The sequence below is a fragment of the Homalodisca vitripennis genome, chromosome 4 (genome assembly GCF_021130785.1).
Source record: "Homalodisca vitripennis isolate AUS2020 chromosome 4, UT_GWSS_2.1, whole genome shotgun sequence".
In the NCBI taxonomy this organism is placed as follows: Eukaryota; Metazoa; Arthropoda; class Insecta; order Hemiptera; family Cicadellidae; genus Homalodisca; species Homalodisca vitripennis.
In genome coordinates, this window is record NC_060210.1 from 158686118 (window position 1) to 158711007 (window position 24890).

General features: G+C 32.1%; 2 protein-coding genes across 3 annotated transcripts in view; one reads left to right on the forward strand and one right to left on the reverse strand.

The window, feature by feature from the left end:
- The window catches only part of LOC124360414 (ras-related protein Rab-9B-like), a 28185-nt gene extending 4316 nt beyond the window's left edge, over positions 1-23869 (forward strand). The window contains exons 1-3 of one of the 2 annotated variants that reach the window (XM_046814029.1): positions 12620-13101; positions 18599-18796; positions 23199-23869. In XM_046814029.1, the coding sequence (XP_046669985.1) occupies positions 12910-13101; positions 18599-18796; positions 23199-23456 (648 nt within the window). In that variant the 5' untranslated portion in view covers positions 12620-12909 and the 3' untranslated portion in view covers positions 23457-23869. Of the gene's footprint in view, positions 1-12619; positions 13102-18598; positions 18797-23198 lie in introns of those variants that run through there. The other variant, XM_046814030.1, reaches the window with a different exon arrangement.
- LOC124360415 (mitochondrial import inner membrane translocase subunit Tim29) lies at positions 4020-5028 on the reverse strand. The gene has a single exon (XM_046814031.1). It carries the CDS (start codon positions 4701-4703, stop codon positions 4071-4073), a length of 633 nt encoding a protein of 210 aa, XP_046669987.1. The 5' UTR covers positions 4704-5028; the 3' UTR covers positions 4020-4070.
- Positions 23870-24890: the final 1021 nt, after the last annotated feature.

The following is a 24890-nucleotide window of genomic DNA, read 5'->3' on the forward strand; positions in this document are numbered from 1 at the left end:
TTATCCAGAAAAATAGAAATAGAAATATAGAAAATAATAGAAGTTACTGTTTTATTTTAACATTTTATAAATATATATATAGTTTTTTATTTATCGTTAACATATTAATTTAAAACCGACAGCAAAAAACAAAAGCATCTCTCTAGATAATATATTACCTAAATTCAAGATCAGATAATGTGAGCATTTGTTGACTTTATTTACAAATAGTAGTTGGGGACAGAATGGCCTCCTTCTCGTCGACATCAGTTACTTTAAAGAGGCAGAAAACAAGAATTGATAGTCAATGACATGTCATTTTCACTTTAAGTTAAATAAAGGCTAGTCTTTCTAAAAACATAGTTTTTTATGTTCCTGGTTGAAAACTCTTCTAATGATATGAAGCCGGAGAAGTTGAATAATGTTGGACATTATCTGAGGTCGGGGAAGTACCGATCAGAAATGCCCCTGGCCATCAGTGCAGGCTTCAGTGGCACCTTCTGGCAAAAAAGAAAAACATCCCCTTATGATAGTACCCAAATTCAAGCTCAGATCATGTGAGCGCTAGTAAAGGTCATTTTTAACTTTGGTACTACTAATAACATATTTACGATAACCCAATCTAAACCTACTTATATCCCATGACATTTCATAGTGTAATATTTCCATTCCTAGTCTCAATGCCTGCATGAAATTGCCGCAGCTGTTACTGGTTGCCGAATAACCTAGTCGTTGTGAGAACACCAAATCATTCAGATCAGCTGTTACTGAAATAACAATATACCCATAATAAGTTACTACTGAATAACATATTATTGACACTAACACTGCCCATCGGTAATTATAATGGCGATGTACATGTGTTCTTTGGAATCACAAGGAGTCAGATACGTTTATCCTTGAAAATATTAAAAAGTAAGTAAATGTTACATTGTTTTGTATGAAATATTTTATAAATAAAGGCCTACTTAGTACAGATAGTTTTTTATTTATCTTTAATATATTAATTTTTCTGAAGTAAAACCAGCTGAACTTCACTGTTATTTAAAATATTTATTACATTGGCTACAGTATAGTAAGCATCCAACACTCGAGTGATTCATAATATCGAATCATTCGATACTCATGAGTAAAGAATCCTCTATACAATTACTTAAAACAAATTACTTTGTATTTTCATTATGTTCTATTTCAAATACAGTATAAAAAGTATTAATGTTATGGTAAATAAAAAACAATCTAGATTAGGCCTATGTGTATTCAAAAATTATAACAAACAAAACAGTATAACATTTTACTGACTTTTTACTATTTTTAAAGATAAACGTATCTGAAACCAATAAAACATTTGCATAGACACTGAAATTGCTTTCATTACAGATCTGCAACATTATTATTGTCAGTAACAGGTAATTCAGTGGGACATTATTACCAGGTTACTGTTTCAGTAACAGTTGGACTATGATGTTCTCATAACTATTTTTTGGTTTTGGGTTATTCGGTAATAATAAATAGTAATAAATCCTAATAACAAATAGTAGATAAGGACTTCGTAGTACCCAATAATTGTGTTGTATAGACAAATTTGAATTAACCCGTTTTTAAACTTATTAATTTATCAGTCTATGTTAAATTGTAGTAAATTAGTTAAATTTTGTATACTAACATGCTACCACGGCGCACGTTCCAATTTCTGAAACATATTAACACATTATTTTGTAATAGATAATGACAAACAACAATATGCTACAATAGTACAGGAACCTAATAACTCAACTCGTTATTTTGTAGTAGGTGTTAACAGAAAACAGTATCTCCCATCTCTAGTGGCCATTACTCAAATACCATATATATCTTTGTTACAATTAATTTTGAACAATGATGTCGAACTGAATTACGTTATAGAGTTTAAAAATTGTATTATAGTGTGCTATGTAATTATATGTTAAAGAAATATACATATTTTAGATTATAGAAATAACACAACTTTATTAAATTTATATTAAGTTTGACATTGTAGTATGTAGGTACTTACAATTATTACTTTGCAAGGTAAACATGTCTGAACGCATTTAAAAAAATACTGGAATGGATCACCACCAATTATTGTTATTTCTTTTCGATACAAGTATTCTGCAAGATGATCGGCAATGCAATCACTCCTGAGACCTGTTCTTAGGAGGTCTTGATCTGCACGAGTTATTTGATCAACAAAATTTACACTGCGCTTTACATCAATATGGTCATAACCTTGTGTATTCAGGACAAAATATGCTTTCCACATAACTGTTACGGTAGTTGTTACTGGTTTCACATGTTTTAGAATTAACAGGAGAAGTGAGTCGGTATTCCGTTTATTTTGTGAGCAAATCTCCAAATGCAACCTACCACCTCTTCTTTCCCTTTTGGAAATGTTTATATTTGTGTTTATTTACATCATTCCTATTACCCATGAATCCTCTACTAATCTCCCATGGTTATATTTTCTCTTTCCTATCTTAGCCTTATCGACTTCTACTAAAACTCTTACACCACCTAAAAATTCTTCACTTTGAAATCTGTCATTCAACCAAACAAAACAAATATCTCTAGAAATTGATAGCCAATCTGAAATTGCATTTCTGTGTGCAATGACACTGTTAAAACTACATTTGTTAACTAAAATGTCATAATTGGTCGGATTCCAATTAAAATAGTACATTATTGTCAATATATTCATTAAATCAAATTTAGAGTGTTTGAAAAAGGTTTTTTGTTACCTTGTGTTTGATTGGATTTTTCTTGCAATTAAACCTCTAATTGGATTTTTCACCTCTAATTCTAATTTTCATCATCTCACCACAAACAAGACAATTCGGGTTTTAAGGAACAAGTTCATTATCTTGTAACCATTTAAAACATTGTCCAATGTTTAATTATAAAAGCATTATTACACAAAAACATCCTGTTCATCGCCATTGTTTCTGCCGATGTCACTACTCATACGTAAATAATTTTACTTTACTGAATTAAATTAATTTTCAACTATATTGTTAATCAGCTTGTAATGATTAATTACGAATATCATAAAGTAATTACTGAGATTTGATCAGCTGTTAACATGTTACCCGGCTCTAGGAAAGTAATAACTCAAAACGTTATTTTGTAATAGGTATTAACAAATACCAGTATGCTACCATGGTACCAGGTTACAGGAACCTAATAACTCAACTCATTATTTTATAATAGGTGTAAACAAACAACTGTATTTCCCGTCTCAAAGAGTGACCATTAAATACCAAAAACATGGTTTAACTTTGTTTCAATTACTTTGGAACAATAATGTCAAACTGAATTACATTATAGACTTTGAAGATTGTACTTTAGTGAAGATAGTATTTTTATATGCAAAATGAAAAATATACATATTAGATTAAAGAAAATATTTTTTTTTTATAAGCAGTGTAGTACTTACAATTACTTAAAAAGGTAAACATGTCTGACAGCACTTAAATCGTTCTAATAGATGATTTGATATTATCGATCACTCGAGTGTTCAGCACTTATTATACTGTAGCCAATACATTTTTAAGACATAAAACCAGCTGAACTATATTGTCAAATAAAATACCTATTACATAATTTGGTTTGACACTTTTTATTCAGTTTTTTAAAATTCATGAATATCAAGGATTCGTGAGTTTTACACTCACAGCCTCAGTGTTACACCATTTTGTTTCTTAAACTTTGTTAATACAAATAACTAAATACCGGTAGTTATTTCATTCATCATTAAATTATTACTTTTTAACATATACACAAGAACCAAACTATAAATTAATTTGGCTATTTTATAACTTTTGGTTTCAACAGTTTTAGATAATCAAGAATATCAATGAGTCAATAACTATGGATATCGATGATTCTATTGTCTTTAAGGCCACTTATTATACTACAGTAATGTGATTATCTTTTGAATAGGCTTATGTGTCACTTACCCAAAACATTTCCGCAGAGTCAAAATTGACTACATAATTCTGGTTAAATAAACGTCACTCAAATAAATTTAAATATTTAATTTACATTCAACCAAAAACTGCTACATAAAAACACTACTGTTTACCATCAACCCATTCCTCATGATTTATATCATAATCTTGCATGATTTTATCAAGTTTCCACCACTTTCCAAAAAAGCCAATATCTATTAACCTGCTGGAAAAAGTAAGATATTGCGGTTTGAGATAAGAACATTCTGCTTTGAATATTCCCAGCTCATTGCTGTAGTTGTCAATCCACATAACTGAAATTATTCCAAAACTTAACCTGCGAATAACACCCAAATTATAACAATTTTCAACAGCTGTCAAAAACTGATCAGTATTTGGATTTCTTATGGCTTTACCTACCAAGAGAACATCATTTGAACATTTTAACACATTTTCTCTGTAACTTATGTCATCTGGGTTTGTTTTGCATGACAATAAAACAAACCCGCACAGAGATAAAATTCCTAAAGTTTTCTTTGGGTATTTCTTGCTATCTTCAACAGTATCTTTTATGACATCAGTGTAGTCTTTGATCAAATCTTTCCAATATGTTCCCCATTTTTCTAACACAGTACTTTTCACTTTACCAGAGAGTCCTAATTTCTGCGAAGAAGTTTTTATAACCTCATTATTGACAAAAAGTGTAATTGATTTAGTTGTTCTAACAAGTGGTGTTATTGCTTGTAAAATATTCATATTACTTAAATTAAAACGAAACACTTTAGTCAAAGTGTTAAAATGAAGATATTAAACACTGTACTTCTTTTCGTCCATAACCTCAATCTCAAGTTGTTAAAACTACAACATTTTGTATTTAATAAAATGTGAACTTAAGTTACTATTGTTGAAATCTTGTTAACTTAGCACTGTGGACTTGTAAAAGTAAATCTTCACATATAAACAAAACACATTCACTTCACTCAACCTTAAAATCTCAGTAATTCCTAGTTAGGTTTGTTACTACCAATGTTTGTTAGTGACAGTAAGAAACACGAGCACGAGCTCCTTTAGCTGGGCCATCTGGATGACGAGCTCCTCACGTGTGGAATTTAATGGGGGGTGATCAACCGACGAGCTCCTCCCGTTTGTCTTCAATGGGGTGATCGTGACAGGCGGAGAGAAAAAGTGGGGATGGAGGGGCCCCTCCTGCCAACTAGAGATAGCCCGCGTATTAGAATAGTGGAATAAGCAGTCCGCGCGTTCTCGCTCTGTACTCCTCTGAATTTAATAGAGCCTGGTGGTGTAATATGTATATGTATGTATATGTATAAATGTAATATTATATATTACATTTTCAAAGCTGGATGCTGCAGGATGCAGCGCAATTAAATTTATTTCATTGAACCGTTGATTTTACAACGTAATTAATGGCAGGCAATTACTCTTGTCTACATACAAATAAACCAATACAACGGAGTATCGAAATACCAAAATAGACGTTAGGAAGTGTAATGTAACAAAGTAACTTCGTTACATTCAGTGGCGTAGCTATAAAACATTCGAGGGTGGATTAAACATCCAGGAGGATTAAAAAGAGCCCTACTTAGCATAGTAGTTAAAGAATTTATCTTCAGGGGTCTCCAAACACAAAATCAACAATTATGTTGAGTTTTTTAATTGCATCTTTCGTATTAAAATGTAAACCAATAAAATTGTTTCGTAACATTATATTTGGTTCATTGCATTTTCCAACTGCCTTAATCAAATAAATATAATTTGTAGGTTACATTACTATTAGTTAGAAATTATTCGATAATTTCCATGTACTATAGATCAGATCAGCATTATAATCGCGTACGCCAGACGACACAAAATGACATTATCAGGCTTGGTCGAAGTTGCATGCACAATTTTCAAGTCTATAGCTTATTTCTCGATAACTGGATATGGTTATAATTTATATTTATGGCATTTTATGTATACTGAATTAGCTTTAGACTTTGAAAATTATATAATGTGTTTTTTATTCAAATTTGTTTTATTAAAGCTTAGTTTAAATGGGTAGATTTATCGTATTTGAATTTATTTGTTAATTTCATTTGCTTGAGTGTTGTTTTCTTTTGTTTTTCTAAGAAAGTTGGAAGCCTCTACACAGGCAGTTCCTTGCCTTTTGAGGTCCTATTTTGTTTTCTTGAATTTTGTTTATTGATGTTACCCTAGCTGTATTAAAATAAAAAAAGACATGTTCATATTTCTTTAATAAAAAGTAACATTTGTTTTATTTTTATTTCTCATGTCAATTGTGTCTACAACTAAGGGAGCAAATGTTTGTGTTTGTGCTTAAGGTATAAATGATGTTTATATAATTTTACTATTGTACATATTTTCAAGAAAATAAATAATTTTTCTATTCTATTCTAGATTATGACATTTTATTCGTTGTGCACCATCTCACATTTTTGTAAAGTATCTTTGGAGTTATAAAGAAAGTTCAATATTAATATAATTAATTCGATATAATTTCTATGTTTTGCAGATATGTTCGGATTTAAAACGACTCATTAATTCGGATATAAAACGACTCATTAATTCGGATATAAAACGACTCATTAATTTTCGTAAGATAATAGAAATCAGAACCGTTCCGAACTGAGGTCGCTATCAGCCGCATGTACAGGGTTTGTCAGAAATGTTCGGGATTTATCGGTACTGCTCGGCTCTGCCCCCACTCTTTCTCTCCGCCTGTCACGATCACCCCATTGAAGACAAACGGGAGGAGCTCGTGATCAACCGAGGCGGAGGAGAAAGAGGTGGGGATGGAGGGGCCCCTCCTGCCAACTACAGATAGCCCGTGTATTAGAATAGTGGAATGGGCAGTCCGCGCGTTCTCGCTCTGTACTCATCTGAATTTAATTTAGTTCAGCACCTGGCAAACCTATTAAAATGTATCACTGTATTTTCAAACCCCTTTCCGTAGTTTAGTACAGCATACATATATTTAAATTACATTTTCAAAGCTGGATGTTGCAGGATGCAGCACAATTTAATTATTGCAGGCAATCAATGTGACAAGCCTCTTAAAAATGTACCACTGTGTTTTTAGCTTCTACTCTGAATTAAAACACATTTCAGTAATTTGGTACAACAACATATATATATATATATATATATATATATATATATTATATATATTTATATATATATATATATATATTATATATATATATTACATTTTTAAAGCTGGATGCTGCAGGATCAGCGCAATTAAATTTATTTCATTAAACCTTGATTTTACAACGTAATTAATGGCAGGCAATTACTCTTGTCTACATACAAAATAAACCAATACAACGGAGTATCGAAAGACCCAAAAAGACGTAAGGAAGTCTAATGTAACAAAGTAACCTCGTTACATTCAGTGGCGTAGCTATAAAAACAGACAGAGAAATATATTGCTATTGCTATAAGTTAAAATTTGATCGTAATAATTTGAGGTTACTAAAATATAATACTTAACAAAGTGTTTCAAATACTAAAGTTCTCAAAAGAAAATACGATAAGATATCAAAGGACATGCCACAGAAAGGAGATATGAGTCAACCAACACTGCAACCCTGCACCTGGCGTAGAAACGCTGGCTTGACTTATCAAACTATGCAGCCACTTCCGTTTCATCCCAAATTGGACTGGTCTTCCCTCCAAAATTATAAATAGCTCAGAACTAACAATCAATAATTTTCAGAACGTCTCATCGGACAGTAGCAGTGGTGTGGTGTGTGTTACTACACACACACACACACACACACACACACACACACACACACACACACACACACACACACACACACAAGTTTCTTTTTTAATACCCTTAGTTTATTACAGCTATTACATAACTCTTATTACAGATTTTGTAGTGTAAATTATTAATTTATTTACTACCAATTAAGGACTCCACATTATAATATGTTGCTTTTGCCCTATTAATTTGAATATATTCCAATAGCACAAAAAGATTATGACATTTTATTCGTTGTGCACCATCTCACATTTTGTAAAGTGTCTTTGGAGTTATAAAGAAAGTTCAATATTAATATAATTAATTCGATATAATTTCTATGTTTTGCAGATATGTTCGTGTAAAGTGTCTTTGGAGTTATATAAAGAAAGTTCTATATTAATAAAATTAATTCGATATAATTTCTATGTTTTGCAGATATGTTCGGATATAAAACGACTCATTAATTCGGATATAAAACGACTCATTAATTCGTAAGATAATAGAAATCAGAAACCGTTCCGAACTGAGGTCGCTATCAGCGCATGTACAGAGTTTGTCAGGAATTTTCGGGATTTATCGGTACTGCTCGGCTCTGCTCGGCTCATGTCCCACTCTTTCTCTCGCCTCGGTTGATCACCCCATTAAATTCCACACGTGAGGAGCTCGTATCTGGACGGGGTGATCAGACGTCGCGGAGAGAAAGAGTGGGGATGGAGGGGCCCCTCCTACCCAGGGCCTAGGCCCTGCTCCTACCGATTACAGATAGCACGTATATTGGAATAGTGGAATAAGCAGTCCTCGCATTCTCGTTCCGTACTCATCTGGAATTAATTTAGTTCAGTACCTGGCAAACTTATTAAAATGTATCACAGTATTTTCAGCTTATACAGAGTTGAAGCCCTTTCAGTAGTTTGGTACAGCATACATATATTTAAATTACTCTTTCAAGCTGAATGTTGCAGAATGCAGCACAATTACATTTATTTCATAAACCTTGATTTTACAACGTAATTAATGACAGGCAATTAATCTTGTCTACATACAAATAAACCAATACAACGGAGTATCGAAAGACCCAACAATATGTAACCTCATTCAGTTCACTATTGGAATTTGGATGGCCGGTAAAAAATCGGTCGTCCAAAATCGGTGTGTGTGCCAAGGAAGTCTAATTTAACAAAGTAACCTCGTTACTTACAGTTGCGTAGCTAGAAAACATTCGAAGGTGGATTAAACATCCGGGAGGTTAAAAAGAGCCCTACTCGCAAAATTTAAAAATTTGTTTGTTTACAAGTGAATTCTCAAGCTAATTGTACGTTTTAATTTTCTTAGTCACTCAAATTTGATTGTAAGCATTGCATGCAATGCAAACATTTAAACTTTTCAAAATAATCGAGACTTGTGTTCTTAGCATTGTATTAAAATAATAATAATGATCTTCAGGGTCTCCAAAATACAAAACCAACCATTAAGCTGAGATTTTAATTGAATCTTTTGTATTAAAATCTAAACCAATAAAATTGTTTTGTAACATTATTTGGTTCATTGCATTTCTACCTGCCTTAATCAAATAAATATAATTAGTAGGTTACATTACTATTAGTTAGAAATTATTCGATAATTGCCATGTACTATATATCAAGTCAGCATTACAATAATTACGTACGCCAGACGGCACATTATATTTACCATCGTTTTAAGCCTATATGCAAAATATGATGAAATTATGAAACTTTATTCGTTGTGCACCATCTCACATTTTGTCAAGTGTCTTTGGTGTTATAAAGAAAGTTTAATATTAATATAATTAAATCGATAAACATTAATGTAGTATACGTTCTATATAATTTCTATGTTTTGCAGATATGTTCAGATATAAAACAACTCATTGATTTGTAGTAGATAATAAAAATCAGAACCTTTCCGAACTGAGGTCGCTATCAGCCGCATGTTCAGCATTTGTCGGAACTGCTTGGCTTTGACTAGTCGCATTTTCGGGACTTATAGGTACTGCTCGGCTCTGGCCCCACTCTTTATCTCCGCGGCGTGTGATGACCCCATTCAGGTGGCCCATGAGGAGCTCGTGTAAGAGACGGAGAGAGGAGAGACAGTCACTATTATCGGCCTGGCCGCTTGAGCATTTAGCGCACCTGCGCACCATCCAACATTTACCATGCGGGAATGCTACATTATCGTATCAGTTCAGCTGATTCTCAGTATCAGTCGACACGACATCGAGCCACGATCCGGTTGCTAACATCAGTATTGCTTTTGGGCATCTATTATTCTACATGTGTTTACTGTAATATCATTTGTTATTCACGTTTTAATTTAAAGTGTTTATAATTAAAATAAAGAGTAAAACGGGATGAAGTTAAGAAGAGCAGTGATAGCGTGAGTAGTGAGGACAGACAAAACCCACAGTCTCCACCGAGTCTTGAGAAACACGATCTGAATAAGCAACGCAATAACACTGTAGCGAATATTAATAAATTTGTTTGAAAAACTGTGTAAGTATTCCGAAAACATTATTCATTGAATCCCGAAAGCAAGTACGAAAACTTTCTTCTGAAGCTCATAACATAAAATAAAAATAAATTTGTTGATAGGGTTGAACTTCACCTAACATTAGTATACCACGAAAAAGTCATTGAACCTTCTTATGTTACTGGATTAGAAGATTCTAACATTAATATTTTTAAGAAAATCAGTGTTCGGTGTTTATGGCCAGAAGATTTTCCACCTGTGAAAACGGTAGAGCCGTTCTAAAGAAACAAATCTGCTTTAGATGTTCAATAAAATATGTAGTCCATATATTCAAGCAATTAGGACTGAATTACAAGAAGTGTAAGGGCGGAAGGAAATTTCTGTTGGAAAGACGTGACATCACCTTGATGTCTCGCGCCTACTTTTTGAGAACGGTTCGGGCAGTTCAAAAGAATCTTTTCAAAGACCTATATTTTATCTAGATGAGCCTTGGGAAATTCATAATTACACGAGAAAAACAGCCTGGCAAGATTGAACTGGCGAGGAAGGAATAAAATGACCGGTTCGAAAAGGAGGTAGTTAATTATGCTGCATGTTAGTTCAGTGAATATTGGATATAAATTAATATTTCGTTCCAAAGAGTCCACCTAAACCAAGACTACCACTCAGAACTGAGCAGTGCTTTATTTAAGGAATGTTCAATAACTACTTGAAGGTTCCGTTATTGTCATGGATAATGGTGAATATCATTCAGCTTTTACCCAAATATTCACAAAGTCAAACTGTATGAATGCTTATATACTCGTTCAAGACTGGCTGAAACGGCATAAAGTTCCCTGCAGGAACGATAAAGTAAAAGGAAACCTCTAAACAAGGATGCAGTTTAATTATAAATGCCCCCAAAGAATATAAAATTGACATGATAGCATGTAAAATGGATCATGAAATAATACATTTTACTCATTACTATGCCCAATATAACTCATAGAGCTCTTATGGGCTCTGTTTAAAGGATATGTGGCTACACGCAACAACAAATTCAAAATAGTAGACTTAGAGAAACTGTAAATGTTGATATTAGCTCCATTGTACCATTCGCTCAGTGCAACGTCTAAAATCGGAGAATTTCAAGACGACTTCTGAAATCTGGAATCAACATTTCTTTGAAACGATCGAAAAATGTCTGTGACTAAGATGTTTTAAATAAACTCTACGCATATTTTGTACATTAGAGACATATATACCAAGAAAGGCTGGCTGGTTTTTCAGCAGCAACCCAGTGTAAAATATATGAAAATTTGTTCTCATTATCTCCTCCAATGCATAATTATTGAGTGCTCTATGATGTTTTAAACGGAGGAACAACCGAGTTCTCTACACATAAAGTAGCTATTTAGAGTAAGATTTATTGCGAATATTGAGTTTAGCTCCAAATATAGTTTTGGACTCAGAGCAGAAGGTATACATCCTTATGCCACATAAAAACCAGTTACAAACATAATACATGTTTTCACAGAGTAATTTAATTTAATAATTTTTTTCCTAACATTTAATATACCTCCAAACTCAAATTGTTTTATTTACCTGACTAATAAGCATGTTAGTTACGATGTAAAATAATACGAGAAAGTACTCTTTTTCAGATATACCAGTGTCCAAGACGCATCGTCTTGAGCAAGTAAAAGGAGGGAGACTGATGAGTCTTAATGATGTAGCTTCGGAACATTCAGGCTTTCTTCGCTTAGGGATGAAGACTACTATGTTAATTCTCCAGACACGTGGGACTAAACCAAAGACTGTGCTGGCTCTGAAGAGTTCACAGTGATGTTTTAACAGAAGTAAACATCACTTCTCTTAAAGCATCTTATTTCGGAGCATCTTTTTTTGCTGCTCCGAAATATTGCCGGGAAGATTCCATCATCGGTACCTTGTTGGGGCTAAATTTTGCCACCGCTAATTTGACCTTCTATATTGTATCTATTTGTCTGGCTTTCCTCAGCACTTGGTCTTAGCCAAAAGTTAATCATGCCAAATTTGGTGACGCAAGGACAGGTTTCAACCACAGAACATTTTTAGAAGTTATTCCAGCGCCTCCCCACCTCATCTACTGATCGGCATTTAGGTTCTCTGGCATTCAAAGTTGAAGTTAATATTGACCACCACTCTGATTTCAAAGGCGTTTTATCTATATTACGAGTATATAGGTAAAAATTGAAATGGACATTCTTCTTATGTTGGATTCTTATTCTCCCTATATTTGAAAAATAATTCTTTCCACATTTCAAAGTCAATAAACACGTTTCCGCTCCAAATAATGAATGTGTTTTAAAAATAATCCATAACTTCTATTTAAAAAATTAATTGTTCAAATCTAAATGTTATTTGTTAAACTCAGTATCAACTTACCTGCATTTAAGAAGACAAAGATTTGATATAGTGTTATGTGGTCAGGTATCTATCTTAAAATTTCCACTCTCCTGTCCGATTGTAATCTGATTTATTTTGTGTTTTTGCCAATCGTAACAACACGAATCACGATAGATTATTATTATCGCAGATGTTCGTGATAATACGTCAAACGTCAAAATCGAAGTACTATTAGGTTATGTGTTATTAGAAAATAATAATTGAGTTTATAGTGTACATTGTAGGGGAAAACAATAAGCGTATTTATTGACCAGATTTATATTTGGAATAATGTCTGCTTCTAGTACACACAGAAAAAATATATTATTAAAAGTTGTTATCCTTGGTGATGGAGGTGTTGGGAAGTCTTGCCTGATGAACAGATTTGTCAGTAATAATTTTGACAGTCACTCTTTTCATACTGTTGGGGTTGAATTTTTTAATAAAGACATCGAGGTTAACGGAGAATGTTATACATTACAGGTAGGTGTACATGCTAAATTCCTAAGTTTTTAATGTAACAAACTAATTTCCATGGGTGTAACATTTTTATCTTATCCAAGATACATTGTATAATGATTAGTTTCAAATAATGTTTACAAAAAAATGGTTACATCAAGCTAACATAGGAAGTTTGTTAAGGTTGTATTGTCCAAGATGAAATGTCAATTTAAGGCAAATACAGGCAACTCCTAATTTTCTCGGGCGGAACAAACTAGTTGTGGATAAATCAGGGTATAAAGGGTAGGGTACGATAAGCGGACCCGGTTTTTTATATCGAAGAATGTAATCATCGATACCTAATATTCGCATCTCAAATCCTAGACTATCTATCGATATAAAAGTATCTATATTCCTCAATAACAATCATATGTTTTAAATTAAAATATGAATTTAATATTTACAGTGATGAAACAAATTATTATAACCAAAATTAGGAAAACTGAAGACGACCATATTTGCTCTTCTCACAGTTACAGTTGTTTCTTTCCCACAAATTTCACATAATGGATTTTTCGGTACGAGTCCAACATGTTGAAGCCACGTAAAACATGTCTTATCATCGTTCAAAGCAATGTCGTGTAATTTTTTAAAAATTGACTGCCATTTTTAATAATCAAATCTTACTTATGCAAAATTGAAATATTACCTTAAAAACGTGTATTATTTGAAAGTGTTTACAGCTTTTGATATAGATTATTTAAGTTAATTGTTCAAAATAATTAATCAGTACTGATTGATTATATTGGTGGTTATGATTAAGTAATATCGTTTGCCAATTTCGATAAAAAAAACCGGGTCCGCTTATCGTACCCTACCCGTAAAAAATTTTAACAAAAAAAAATTATTAATTGTATGGTCTATCCAAATTTAAAACTATTGTGCATCTTTTTTAGCAATTTTTAATTCATTTTTATTTAAATTAAGTTGTAATAATACTAATCGTAAATATCCAGATAAAGAACTGCCATTGAGCATTTGTAAATAAGAGGTGATTTAATGTTTAAAAATAACAAGCAGAGGTGTTGCAGTGTAGAGTTGTAATACAGGATACAAAGGGCAGTTGTAATACGTGTCCTGTGCATCGCTTATTAAAGTCTACCTAAGTGTTTACTAGGTTATGTGGAGGGTTAGGAAGAAATTCCTTAGAGAAAAACTGGTTCTGCAGGAAGCTGCTGACCTGCAATCACCAAAACCACTGATTAATTTCTTCCAACGAAGTAGAGTAATCATACGGTAACTCACCAGTTAAATTGTAAATTGTTTATACTTTTTGTGGGTATTAAACTGTGTAACTTGTTTTTATTCTTAACTAAATAGATGATATAAATGGATTACAAATGCATTTATTTCATAAGTTTAACCAAAAACCATTTTTTGTATCAATTAATTACTAGTTTAATGGTTCCCTTTGATTTAACCATGTTTTAGTGTTAACCGTGGGAGGCTTGCCATTGATAATTGAGAGTTAACTGTATTTAGGTTCAGTAGCCATACCGATCACAGTATAAAACCCCATTTACAATATTTCTTATGATGTAAACTTTTACTAGCACCACAAATTTAATGTGTAAATTTACTTTTGAGCAATGCAATTTTGGACAGTATGATATATGCTAAAATTACCCTACCATTTACTTTGTGATTACCATTATTGTCACACAAAAATCTGATTGTCCTAAAATTGTATCTCTTTACAAGTTTTGTAAATTTAAAAAAATTGAAAGTCTGTCAGTATAATAAGAGCCACCACAATAATCGACTCATCGATGTTAAAGAATATCTAAACTACCAAAAAAGTTTAAACGAGTTGCGTTAAATTACTGAAATGTGTAGTTCAGCTGTTTTAATAAGCTATCTAAATAGTAATAATTCAACGATGAATAAAAAATATCAAGTCTATGTGTAACAAAATAATAAGTATAACAAAGAATGCATTGTAATATTTAGTTACTTTGTACTATTTTAAAGGATGTACTACATATCTGACAGCTTGTGACACAAATAACATATGTTCATCGCCATTGTACTTGAGGTCATCACTCAAATACTTTACAAATTATTTTACTTCTCATTGAATTAAATTTTAAATAACAATTTTATTTAATACATTAAAAGGTGCTAGCAATAATTAACTGTAATTAGAATGTTTTTGTATTCGATAGTCTATCTAGAACTTTCTAATTCTTTAGATAATTGATAATTTGGTTCCCAGATATGATCTTGGTAATAGCCGCTTACTATTCTGTAACTAATTGAAATATATTACAGAGTGATTCAAAATGATTTGTGAATAGATATCACTCGACCTACCTTTAAATTTGAAATTCTTTTAAAAATGAACCCTAACCCTCAAAAGTGCGATTTTGGGGTATTTTTGTGTGTTAAAATTGATTTTTTTGAATTTGTTAGGGTTGGAATATGGATGTTTTTGTTAAAATGAAGAAGGCGGGCTTCTTGGTTCAGCCCGTGGGTGGGTAGTCTGTTTTATCCTATACAACAGCAATTGGACTTTTGTGTAAATATAAATGTTACAATAATGCGTACATTTATATGCATTTAGAGTATTAACCCTTTTGGATCATCATTAAGTTCATATGATTGGCCTCTCATATTGCCTGGCCACAATGGTGGCAATGGCTCTGTCTCAGGTCGTTGACTTATGACCACATCCTGTCCCTCAGAATGTTGGCCACACCTAGTGACCGAAATCAAAAATAGTAAATAATATTAATTTTATTGGGGATGGTGGTTAGTCCAGAATTTTCATTTCTGCCATGCAGCAGGAGATATAGAGTTTATCTTAGAGTTCCCAAAATGAGACTGGTGGGAGTTTCGGTAGATGACATATTCCAAATACACTATGTGGGTACTGAAATAAAGGTTTTAGCGAAGAAAGTTGTGTATTCCTAATGTGACCAAAACATGATTTTTTTGTCCATGCCCAGATCCTGCTCATAAGCTGGTCTCAACAAGAAAGCAATGCCAAAAAAGCTGGTTTATAAGATATAATACAATACAGTACTTTTAATTCATATTAGAGAACAATTTTTTGTTAAGAAATTGATCTGGTGACTCGATAATGATTTGGTGGATGTGTGTTGAATCATATTTAACTTACTTTATAGTAAAATTGTCAACTGGTGTATTTAGAGTTATGTTCAAATAGATAAGTTCTATTTCCTCTTAAGAAATTTACTATAGTATAGAATATTTTTCTGCTTACTACTTGATAATAAAATGCAGTATATATTAATAAATTAACAAAATCCTTGTTAATAATATTACAAATATAATTATTACATTTTTCCATGTATGTAGTAAAAAATGTGATGAAAGAAAATCGATTTTGTGACTTTTGTAGAAATATTTATTTTTAATTTTTCAAATGTCTGCTTGTATGATTTTGGTCACTTCTAGAGATGAAACAGATGTCCAATTTTTATTAAATTTGATTTGGAAGTAAATATTTTTAGACAAATTAACAAATTAAAATACATCGACGGAATTCCCAAAAAATCAAGTGTATTCCAAAAGCCTATGAAACTGGTCTGAGAGGGTTGTTGCTGATGCAACCATGAGGCAAGCGAGGTAATGACTTCTTGACAAAGTTATTGTATTTCAAATAACTCTTGGAGAGAAAGAGGGCTATTTGACAAAACTGTTTTACTTTCATTGGCATAATAAATCATTAATGAATATTTATGGTATTGTGTAAGAAATGCAAAGAGGTTTTCTCAATTGTGAGGTGTTTATTTTACACCATGGAGCTTATAAAATGATCCGCATTTTAAGTGTCTGTTTACAATTTTATCTTTTACAGAAAACTGTAGTTGAGTATATTGGAATTGTTGGTTGGTATCAATCTGACAATACAGGTGGGCTTATATGGTATTTATATACTTGTTAGATCTATAATGTATTTTTAATAGTTGATACAAGACAAAGTCAGAACTTGTAGCAGTGAAAAGTGTCCTCCTTACATAAAGATTGCCAGAAAAGCTTGCAAAGCCAAAAACAAGACTGAATGAAAGGATCAAAATACATTTTGTTAATTTTCTATAGTAACACCATCAAGTCCAGGTGCAGTTGACAGTAATCTCAGTGGCCACAATATCCTAAAAATACACCATATTCCAGAGAAAGAACAGGTTCTCAACTAGGAAGTAATCTGGTAAACCTATTGAGATACAAGTTGATGATCAGCCACCAATTGGGTATTTTGTTATGATCTTGAGGCCACTCTGTCCCTATATACTACTGTTTATTACGTGGCATAAGTAGATTTAAATTTGTTTATCATAAATATTTTACTAGTAGTACAAAATTTAAAGTTAACCTTTATGAGTGTTCACATGATCTGAGATTGAATTTGGGTACTATCTCGAGGGATGTTTTTCTTTTTTACCCAGAAGTGTGGAAAGCACCATCGTAGTCTGCACTGATGGCCATGGGCATTTCCTGACAGTCCTTTTCCGACCTCAAATTGTCTGCCAGATCGTCAAACGTGACCTGACGCTGGAAAAGTTGGACGATCCCTCGAGATAGTACCTAAATTCTAGCTCAGATTACGTAAATATTAGCTTTAACTTTTCTATTTATAATATGCAGCCTACAAATGTATTTACCTACTTTTATAGCCTAATAACAAATAATAGATGGGACAAAGTGGTCTCCATAAAATATTAAAGTACCAAAATTTGTATTGAAATATTCTGCCATTTCTGTTACAGGAGGAATTTGCCTGTCTCTTATCATACAATCAGTTGGTGACTATCTCACGGTTGTGTTTTAGCTTTATAATGTCACTAGGGACATATTCATATTGCTTCAAAATTTTCAAGCACTAGCAAGAAAGTAGTGTGCCCTTGTCTGATGCAACACGGTTTGAATCTGAAGAAAAAGCTACATCCAGCCTGCTCTTCCATAATTGCACATCCAGACCAATGTTACATTAATTTTTTGTACCATTTTGTACTTCTGTAGGATTGAAGACTCAAATATTTTAACATAAGACCTACAAGAACATAGAAGTGATCCTGTAAAGATAAATTTAGTGGGGAGTGGTTGATGGAGGTATCTGAATTCCTTGAAGACATCACCAAATTATTAAGTACCTGAAATCCTAAAGAGGGATTTCATTATATCTTGATTTGTTGAGTGTGTGTGTAATTGTAATTTATCTTACAATTTTAAGTCTTAAAATTACATTTTTTACATTGAAACCATTCTTGTCCATTGGATCAGAAATTGTAACTGAGATGGAATTCCACATAGTGGTAACATATACTTTATCGTATCTCCTGACCAGTGTAATGATATATTGCACAACTCCCATCTAATGTGGTGTGTAAATACATAATTTTAGACTTTGGTTCTGCTTGATAATTTGATTATTATATAGTTTTATACAGTTAATAAAACTTGTACATAATATACAGTACATATATAAATAATTGATGTAGGTTATCTATTTCAGCTGTGGGACACAGCAGGCCAAGAACGTTTTAGAAGTTTGCGAACCCCTTTCTACAGAGGAACTGACATTTGTATGCTGACTTATGCTGTTGATGATAAGACCAGCTTCAATAATCTACTAATGTGGAGGAATGAATTCCTCACATACTCAGGCATTAAAGATGCCAAGCGTTATCCATTTTTAGTGGTGGGTAGTAAGGTAAGCAAAACATTAATTATAAATGATAGATTAAATAATAAACTTGCATTTATATTTGAAAACAAGGAAAAAATACAATGACAATGAACCAATGTATATACATTCCTTCATGACTTACTATATAAATATAGTGTCAAGACTAGAAATTTGAACAAAAATTATTTGATCGAAAATGATTAGATGGGCTGAAAGGATTGTTTGGCATCTGAAAACATTCTTTGACACAATTGTTAAGGATAATTAAAGTTTAATTCTTTAAAGAAGTATACTATTTGTTTCAAAGGCATTCCATACTTGTGTTTATATAGTCTCTCTTTATACCATTGACCCACATAGAAGACATAATTTTTTTGTATAAAATTAATTTTCAAACATATTTCCAAAGTGTGGTGACAATTATGACAGTCATATTAATTCTGAGTGATAAATGCTAAATTTCAATTTAGATTTGTCCCTAAAAGTCTTATTATACAATAAGCCTAATATTTTTCTTATAATTAAACATTTGTTTACTGATTTATACAGGCTCTTCTTGAAAGTATTATTGAATACGATTACCTAAAGTAAGCCTCTAATTACAATTTACTTAAGAACATAAACTTTGACAAATTTAACATGAAAGTTGAAATTTTATTTATCTTTTAATAAAGTGTGCCAGAGGTGATTTTCCTCAATTTCTATGTTTCAGGATATATTTTGATTAACTCTTTCAGGAAATGCATTTCCTCTGAATAATTAAAGTACTAAATAAATTGTGAATATGTTGGGATAAAATGTTTTTCCTTTGATTACTTTTTTTTATTGTTTGAATATTCTGTGAAGTTTTTGAATAAATTAACCAAAATATAGTCTTGAAAATAAATTTTAAAAGAATGTTTGTTAAAATTTTTGCTGTTTGGTCATTTGTTAGCAGTATAAAAACAGTTGTCAGTTTACAAACATAAATCGTGTAATACATGGAACCATGCTATTCAAGCCATTCACAGAGAATAAGAAGAAAAGAGATTCAAGTAACGATTGTCCTGTAACCTGTAAGACACCATATTGCGGTCTTAGTTCTCAACAGTGTCACACAAAGAACTAGAAATAAGTCAGCGGAACACTCACACTTCTGAAACTTGAATTCATTTGGTAACATAAGGTTATTTGCTTCAGTGTATTGTATTATCTGGTAGTACAACAGCCGTATCCAAATTTTAAATAGGAAAATCGAAACATGGCTAGCTGTTTATTTTCTATCGTAAAGAATCATGTTGATCATATATGACAAGAGTGGCAGCCAATTCCACCATCTTCCAGATCTTTCATTAACTCTCTCAGAAGTGAAAAAAAGTTTTTGAGAACATAAAGATTAATTTGAACTCTATTTACCAAATAAAATTCAAAGAATACACTATATTCCTAAGGTCTCATTACACTTGTAAGGAAAATAACGCTCTTTATTGCATTGGTTGTGGCAATAGTTGTTGCCAATGAAACACTGTTAATTTTGTTGCTTTCTGTTTCTGGCTCAGTAAAGGTCCATCATCCTTCATGGAATTATCATTCACTTAATTAAAAACAAATTGTCCTATGCTCGTCATTACCTGAAAAACTGACAATCAGCATTGAGGAGAATGTGTATAGTAATATTCTTTTAGTAATTTTCATCGGTGAAGCTGTTATTTCTTTTCAAGACATTGGCCATTGGCGTCTTATTGTTTATATTTCCTTCTGCATGGCTTTATTTAGAATAATATTTTATTTTTTTGGTCTGGTATGATATGTTAAAGTAGTAGACAATTATGTTCATAATATGTTTACATAATAGTCTAAGTTATATCCACATAGATTCTCCCAGTTCCCTCCTTAATTTACAATTATGAAATTTTAAACCCAACATTTTTTTTTATTCATAGATTTTACTATTTATTTTTTTATATGATTTAATTTTACTGTTCTTCACCACTGTATGATTACTATCCAGTTTACCGAAACATGCAACATGATTTAAACATTAAATATCACTTCCACCCAAGTCAGAAGACAGGTAGACTTCACATGAGTTTCTCATCTAGAAGTGTCAAACTGAAGATGCATTATTAGTTTAGATGTTTAATTTGCACATCACTGATGTAACAACCCTCAATGTTAGTACTGGTATACACTCCTGTGGAGCAGGAGGTGAAGACAACTGCACTAAGTGCAAAGAAGCTGCTGAGTAGAAAGGTGATTGAGCCTACTTCCTCAGAAAGACACAAGTTAATAGTACAGGAATTCCCTGAGGCTGAAATTATAACCTATGTTTTTGAAAGTATGGTTAAGAAATACCTTTGATAAACCATATCTCATTACTATAAAAGATAGAAATAGAGCAAAAAGGAGGCCTACCCTACTAAAGACATTCTGAGGTTTTACACTGATGGATCACGCCTAGACTCTAGGGTAGGGTTTGGAGTATATGAGCCAGGAGCAAAATTAGCAGATTCGCTAAGGAAACATCCATGGAACTTCCAAGTGGAGGTCATGGCAATAGAACCATGCACCAGAAAGCTCATACAAATGTCGCTTAAGGGAGCAGAATATTTAATACTTTCAGTCATGCAGCATTAAAGACGCTCAACACCTGCTCCTTTCACTCAAAAGCAGTATGGGAATGTGAGAATTTCCTAGTGGAACTGGCAAAGAGGAACAGTTTGGCTGGGTGCTGCGCCACAAAGGCATTCAGGGGCACAAAACTACTACACACCCTTGAGCATATTCGAATACAAGGGTGCAATTGAATACACAGTATTTGATTCTTTTAAGTATTCAATTCTCCCATCACTAACAGAAAGGACCAGATCATCAGCAAATAAATATGGGTTTATTATTAGTTCATCCTGCACCTGAGAGGGGAGATATTTTAATATAAATAATACAAAAAGAAGGATCAAAAACAGAGCCCTGTGGAACTCCATGCTCTACCAGGTCAAAACCAGTCAACACACCATTTAATATTACAGCCTGATATCTATCACGAAGGTAAGACTTTGTAAGAGTAATACTACAGTCATTAAAACCATAAAAAAAGAGAGCTTGTTCAATAAAATGGCATGAGACACAGTGTCAAATGACTTGATTAGGTATAACATCCTAATAACAACACACTGGCCACTTTCAAGACTATTGGAGCATTATTGAACAAGGGACATTACAGCCCCTATAGTACCATGCTTAGTTCTAAGGCCATGCTGGTAATCAGAGAATAAATTGTAGTTAGTAAAAAATTGAAAAAAAAACGAAAGAATAAAAGTTGTTAATAATTATGTTATATATAACAAATTTTGGTCTATTTTTGGTATTGGTTGTGTTAAAATTTTTGCTCGAATGTGAATGGCTGCCATCTTGAAACTTTACATTAGTTAAGACTGACTAATGAACTCGTCCTAGTTATATTCAAGTACTACTTTTGTACCAAGCTGTCTGTATATTTTAAAAATTACGGCAGTTATCATGTTCATAAGCTTGCGTTATATATCATAAGCCCATATATATATATATGTATATATATTCATTTAGAGCAATTTAAAAAGAAAACTACAATTATTGACTGCACAATATTTTGTTGTTGTTGCAACTTTCTCAAGTATACTGTATAAAGGTACACTGAATAAAAATAAACAAACAAAAGATGAAACACCTGATAACAAACTTTCTAAGTGTAAATAGCAATTTGGAAAATTGAAACAAATTTTGATTGGTTGTTGATTTTTTAAATAATATAACAATATAATTTTGAATTTAGGTGAATTTGTAGATCAGAATCTAAGGATTCAAGTGGAGAACAATAATTTAGCGAATGTTCAATCCATAAGTTTGTTTTGATTTTTAACATTTTAAGTTGTTGTGCCTATTCATAATTCCTTAGATTCAAATCATTTTGAGAGCTATTTTCACAAGGTTTAATTTTACTTATAGCTTTGAGTTTATAGCAATCCTCAAAGCTTTTGTTATGATGAATAGTGTGTAAGGCTACTGGTTTTTTTGTGTTTGTGATTAATTGAAGAACGGTGACTGGTCATTCTTACCTGCAAAGAATTTGAGGTTTGCCCAATGTAGTGCAACTTGGGACAAAACCTACAAGTTACCTTGTAAATTGAATTGTTGGAGGTACAGTCCAATTTAACCAGCTATTAGATCAGTTATCTTAGTGATGCTACTTTGGAATTGATTGGTCTTATCCATAATTTTGCAAATACCACAACATGGTTTATTACATGGTTCACAACCAAAGGTAAAATTTTCAGAATTGTTTTCAACATGAATTTTGGGCCTTACAAGTATACTCTAAATTTTGACGTCTCTTAAATACTATTCTAGGTGGTCTGGACAATAATTTCTCAGTTAAGGGCGAGTTTATTAAAATTATTAATTTTTTCAGGTCGACCTTGGTAGTGACAAACGAGAAGTTGAAGAAGCTGAGATTCGCAGTTGGTGTGAAGAGAATGGTGAGGTACCGATGATTGAGACAAGTGCAAAAGATGCTATTAATGTTGACATAGCATTTGCAATGGCTGTGGAAAGATGGAATAAACTTGAGGAATTTCTCGAAAAATCAAATAACTATTGTAGCGACACTGTTGATCTACGTAACCACCATGGGCCTAAAGTCAACAAGAAATCGGGTTGCTGCGCATGAACCAAATAATATTGCAATAACTAGTGATACTATTCGATTTGACATAAATAGATTTATTTTGCGATGGTATATTTTATGTGATATAATGTAAAGTATTTATTGTATAATGAATAGTATTTTTATACCAAGATTTATGAGGGACCACATAATATAAAACATATCAAACATAAGTATCTGTTACCAATAGTGCTTTTAATCTATGTATAGTAAATCTATTTTTACAAAAATGAAAATTTTGTAGAAATATTGAACCAAAATAAAACAGATTGACTATTAAATAGTGTTATTGTGATTTTATGTATTTTGTAAATATTTATTATAGAACAACATGTTAAATCTTAACTCATAAATTTAATTTTTGAGTCAGTATTATTAATGTGTATTTGAGGCAGCAATAAACTGTTTTAAAATTATAATACATTTTATTTTTGTACCACTGACTTAAAATAACAGCAGAATAATCTTTCTATTAGTTACAAAAACTACATTAAACATTAGAGTATTAATAGAATTAAATATGAAGGAAATAAGTGATTTACGATTTACAAATTGTGTGTATAAAAGAATGATAAAACTATTTTTAATAAAAAAAGTTTCAAATAATGGGGAAACTCCTTCAGCAGTAGTATTTAATAATTTGTACGATGGAAATACCTGTATTGTGTTACCACATTTGTCCCACTCTTCTCTTCTACTACAACACCTTTCTTACCAGAAAAATAGAATTATTACTGATAGAACTATGGAATGATCTGATATCTATTTTCGAATTAATCAAAATGGAAAACCTAATAGTGATTGTGAAATATTCTTGTTATATGTAGTGTTAGTATGTGAGATTTTGGCTCCACAAAGTCACACAAATGTTATAAAAACATAAAAAAGGTACCTAAAATATGTTAAATAGACTATGCTGAGCCTTTTCAATCAGAATGGAGCAAACTAACAAGGCCTTAATACTTAGGTACTTTTTTAGGATCAAGGAAGTTCTGACATCTAGAGAAAACTATCATGTGACATGTGGTTGTCATAGAGTGCTTCTTGTATAATATTACAGCCGACATAAGAACCAAACAGAAACAATATAACATTGCATATTACGTCAGTAGCACAATTTTATGCAAATCGCTATGAACGTAATGAGAATGTTGAGTTTAGTTCCATTCACCTTCCTCTTAGTGCACTTTGTAATCTGATATCTGGAGCCGTAATTATTTGAAGAGATTCAATAAATGTCAGCAACGAAGAAGCTCAAAACGACCTCTTTGCTTTGTTTCAACATCAGAGACACTTAGACTACAAAATATAGTGTAATCTAAGTGAAGAGGTATTCTTATTGTCATATCAGGTGTACACTTGAGTGCACTACAATATTTCTGACATGATCCCAGAGCATGGTGGAGCAACAAAGGTTTCTTCATATAATGTTTCAAC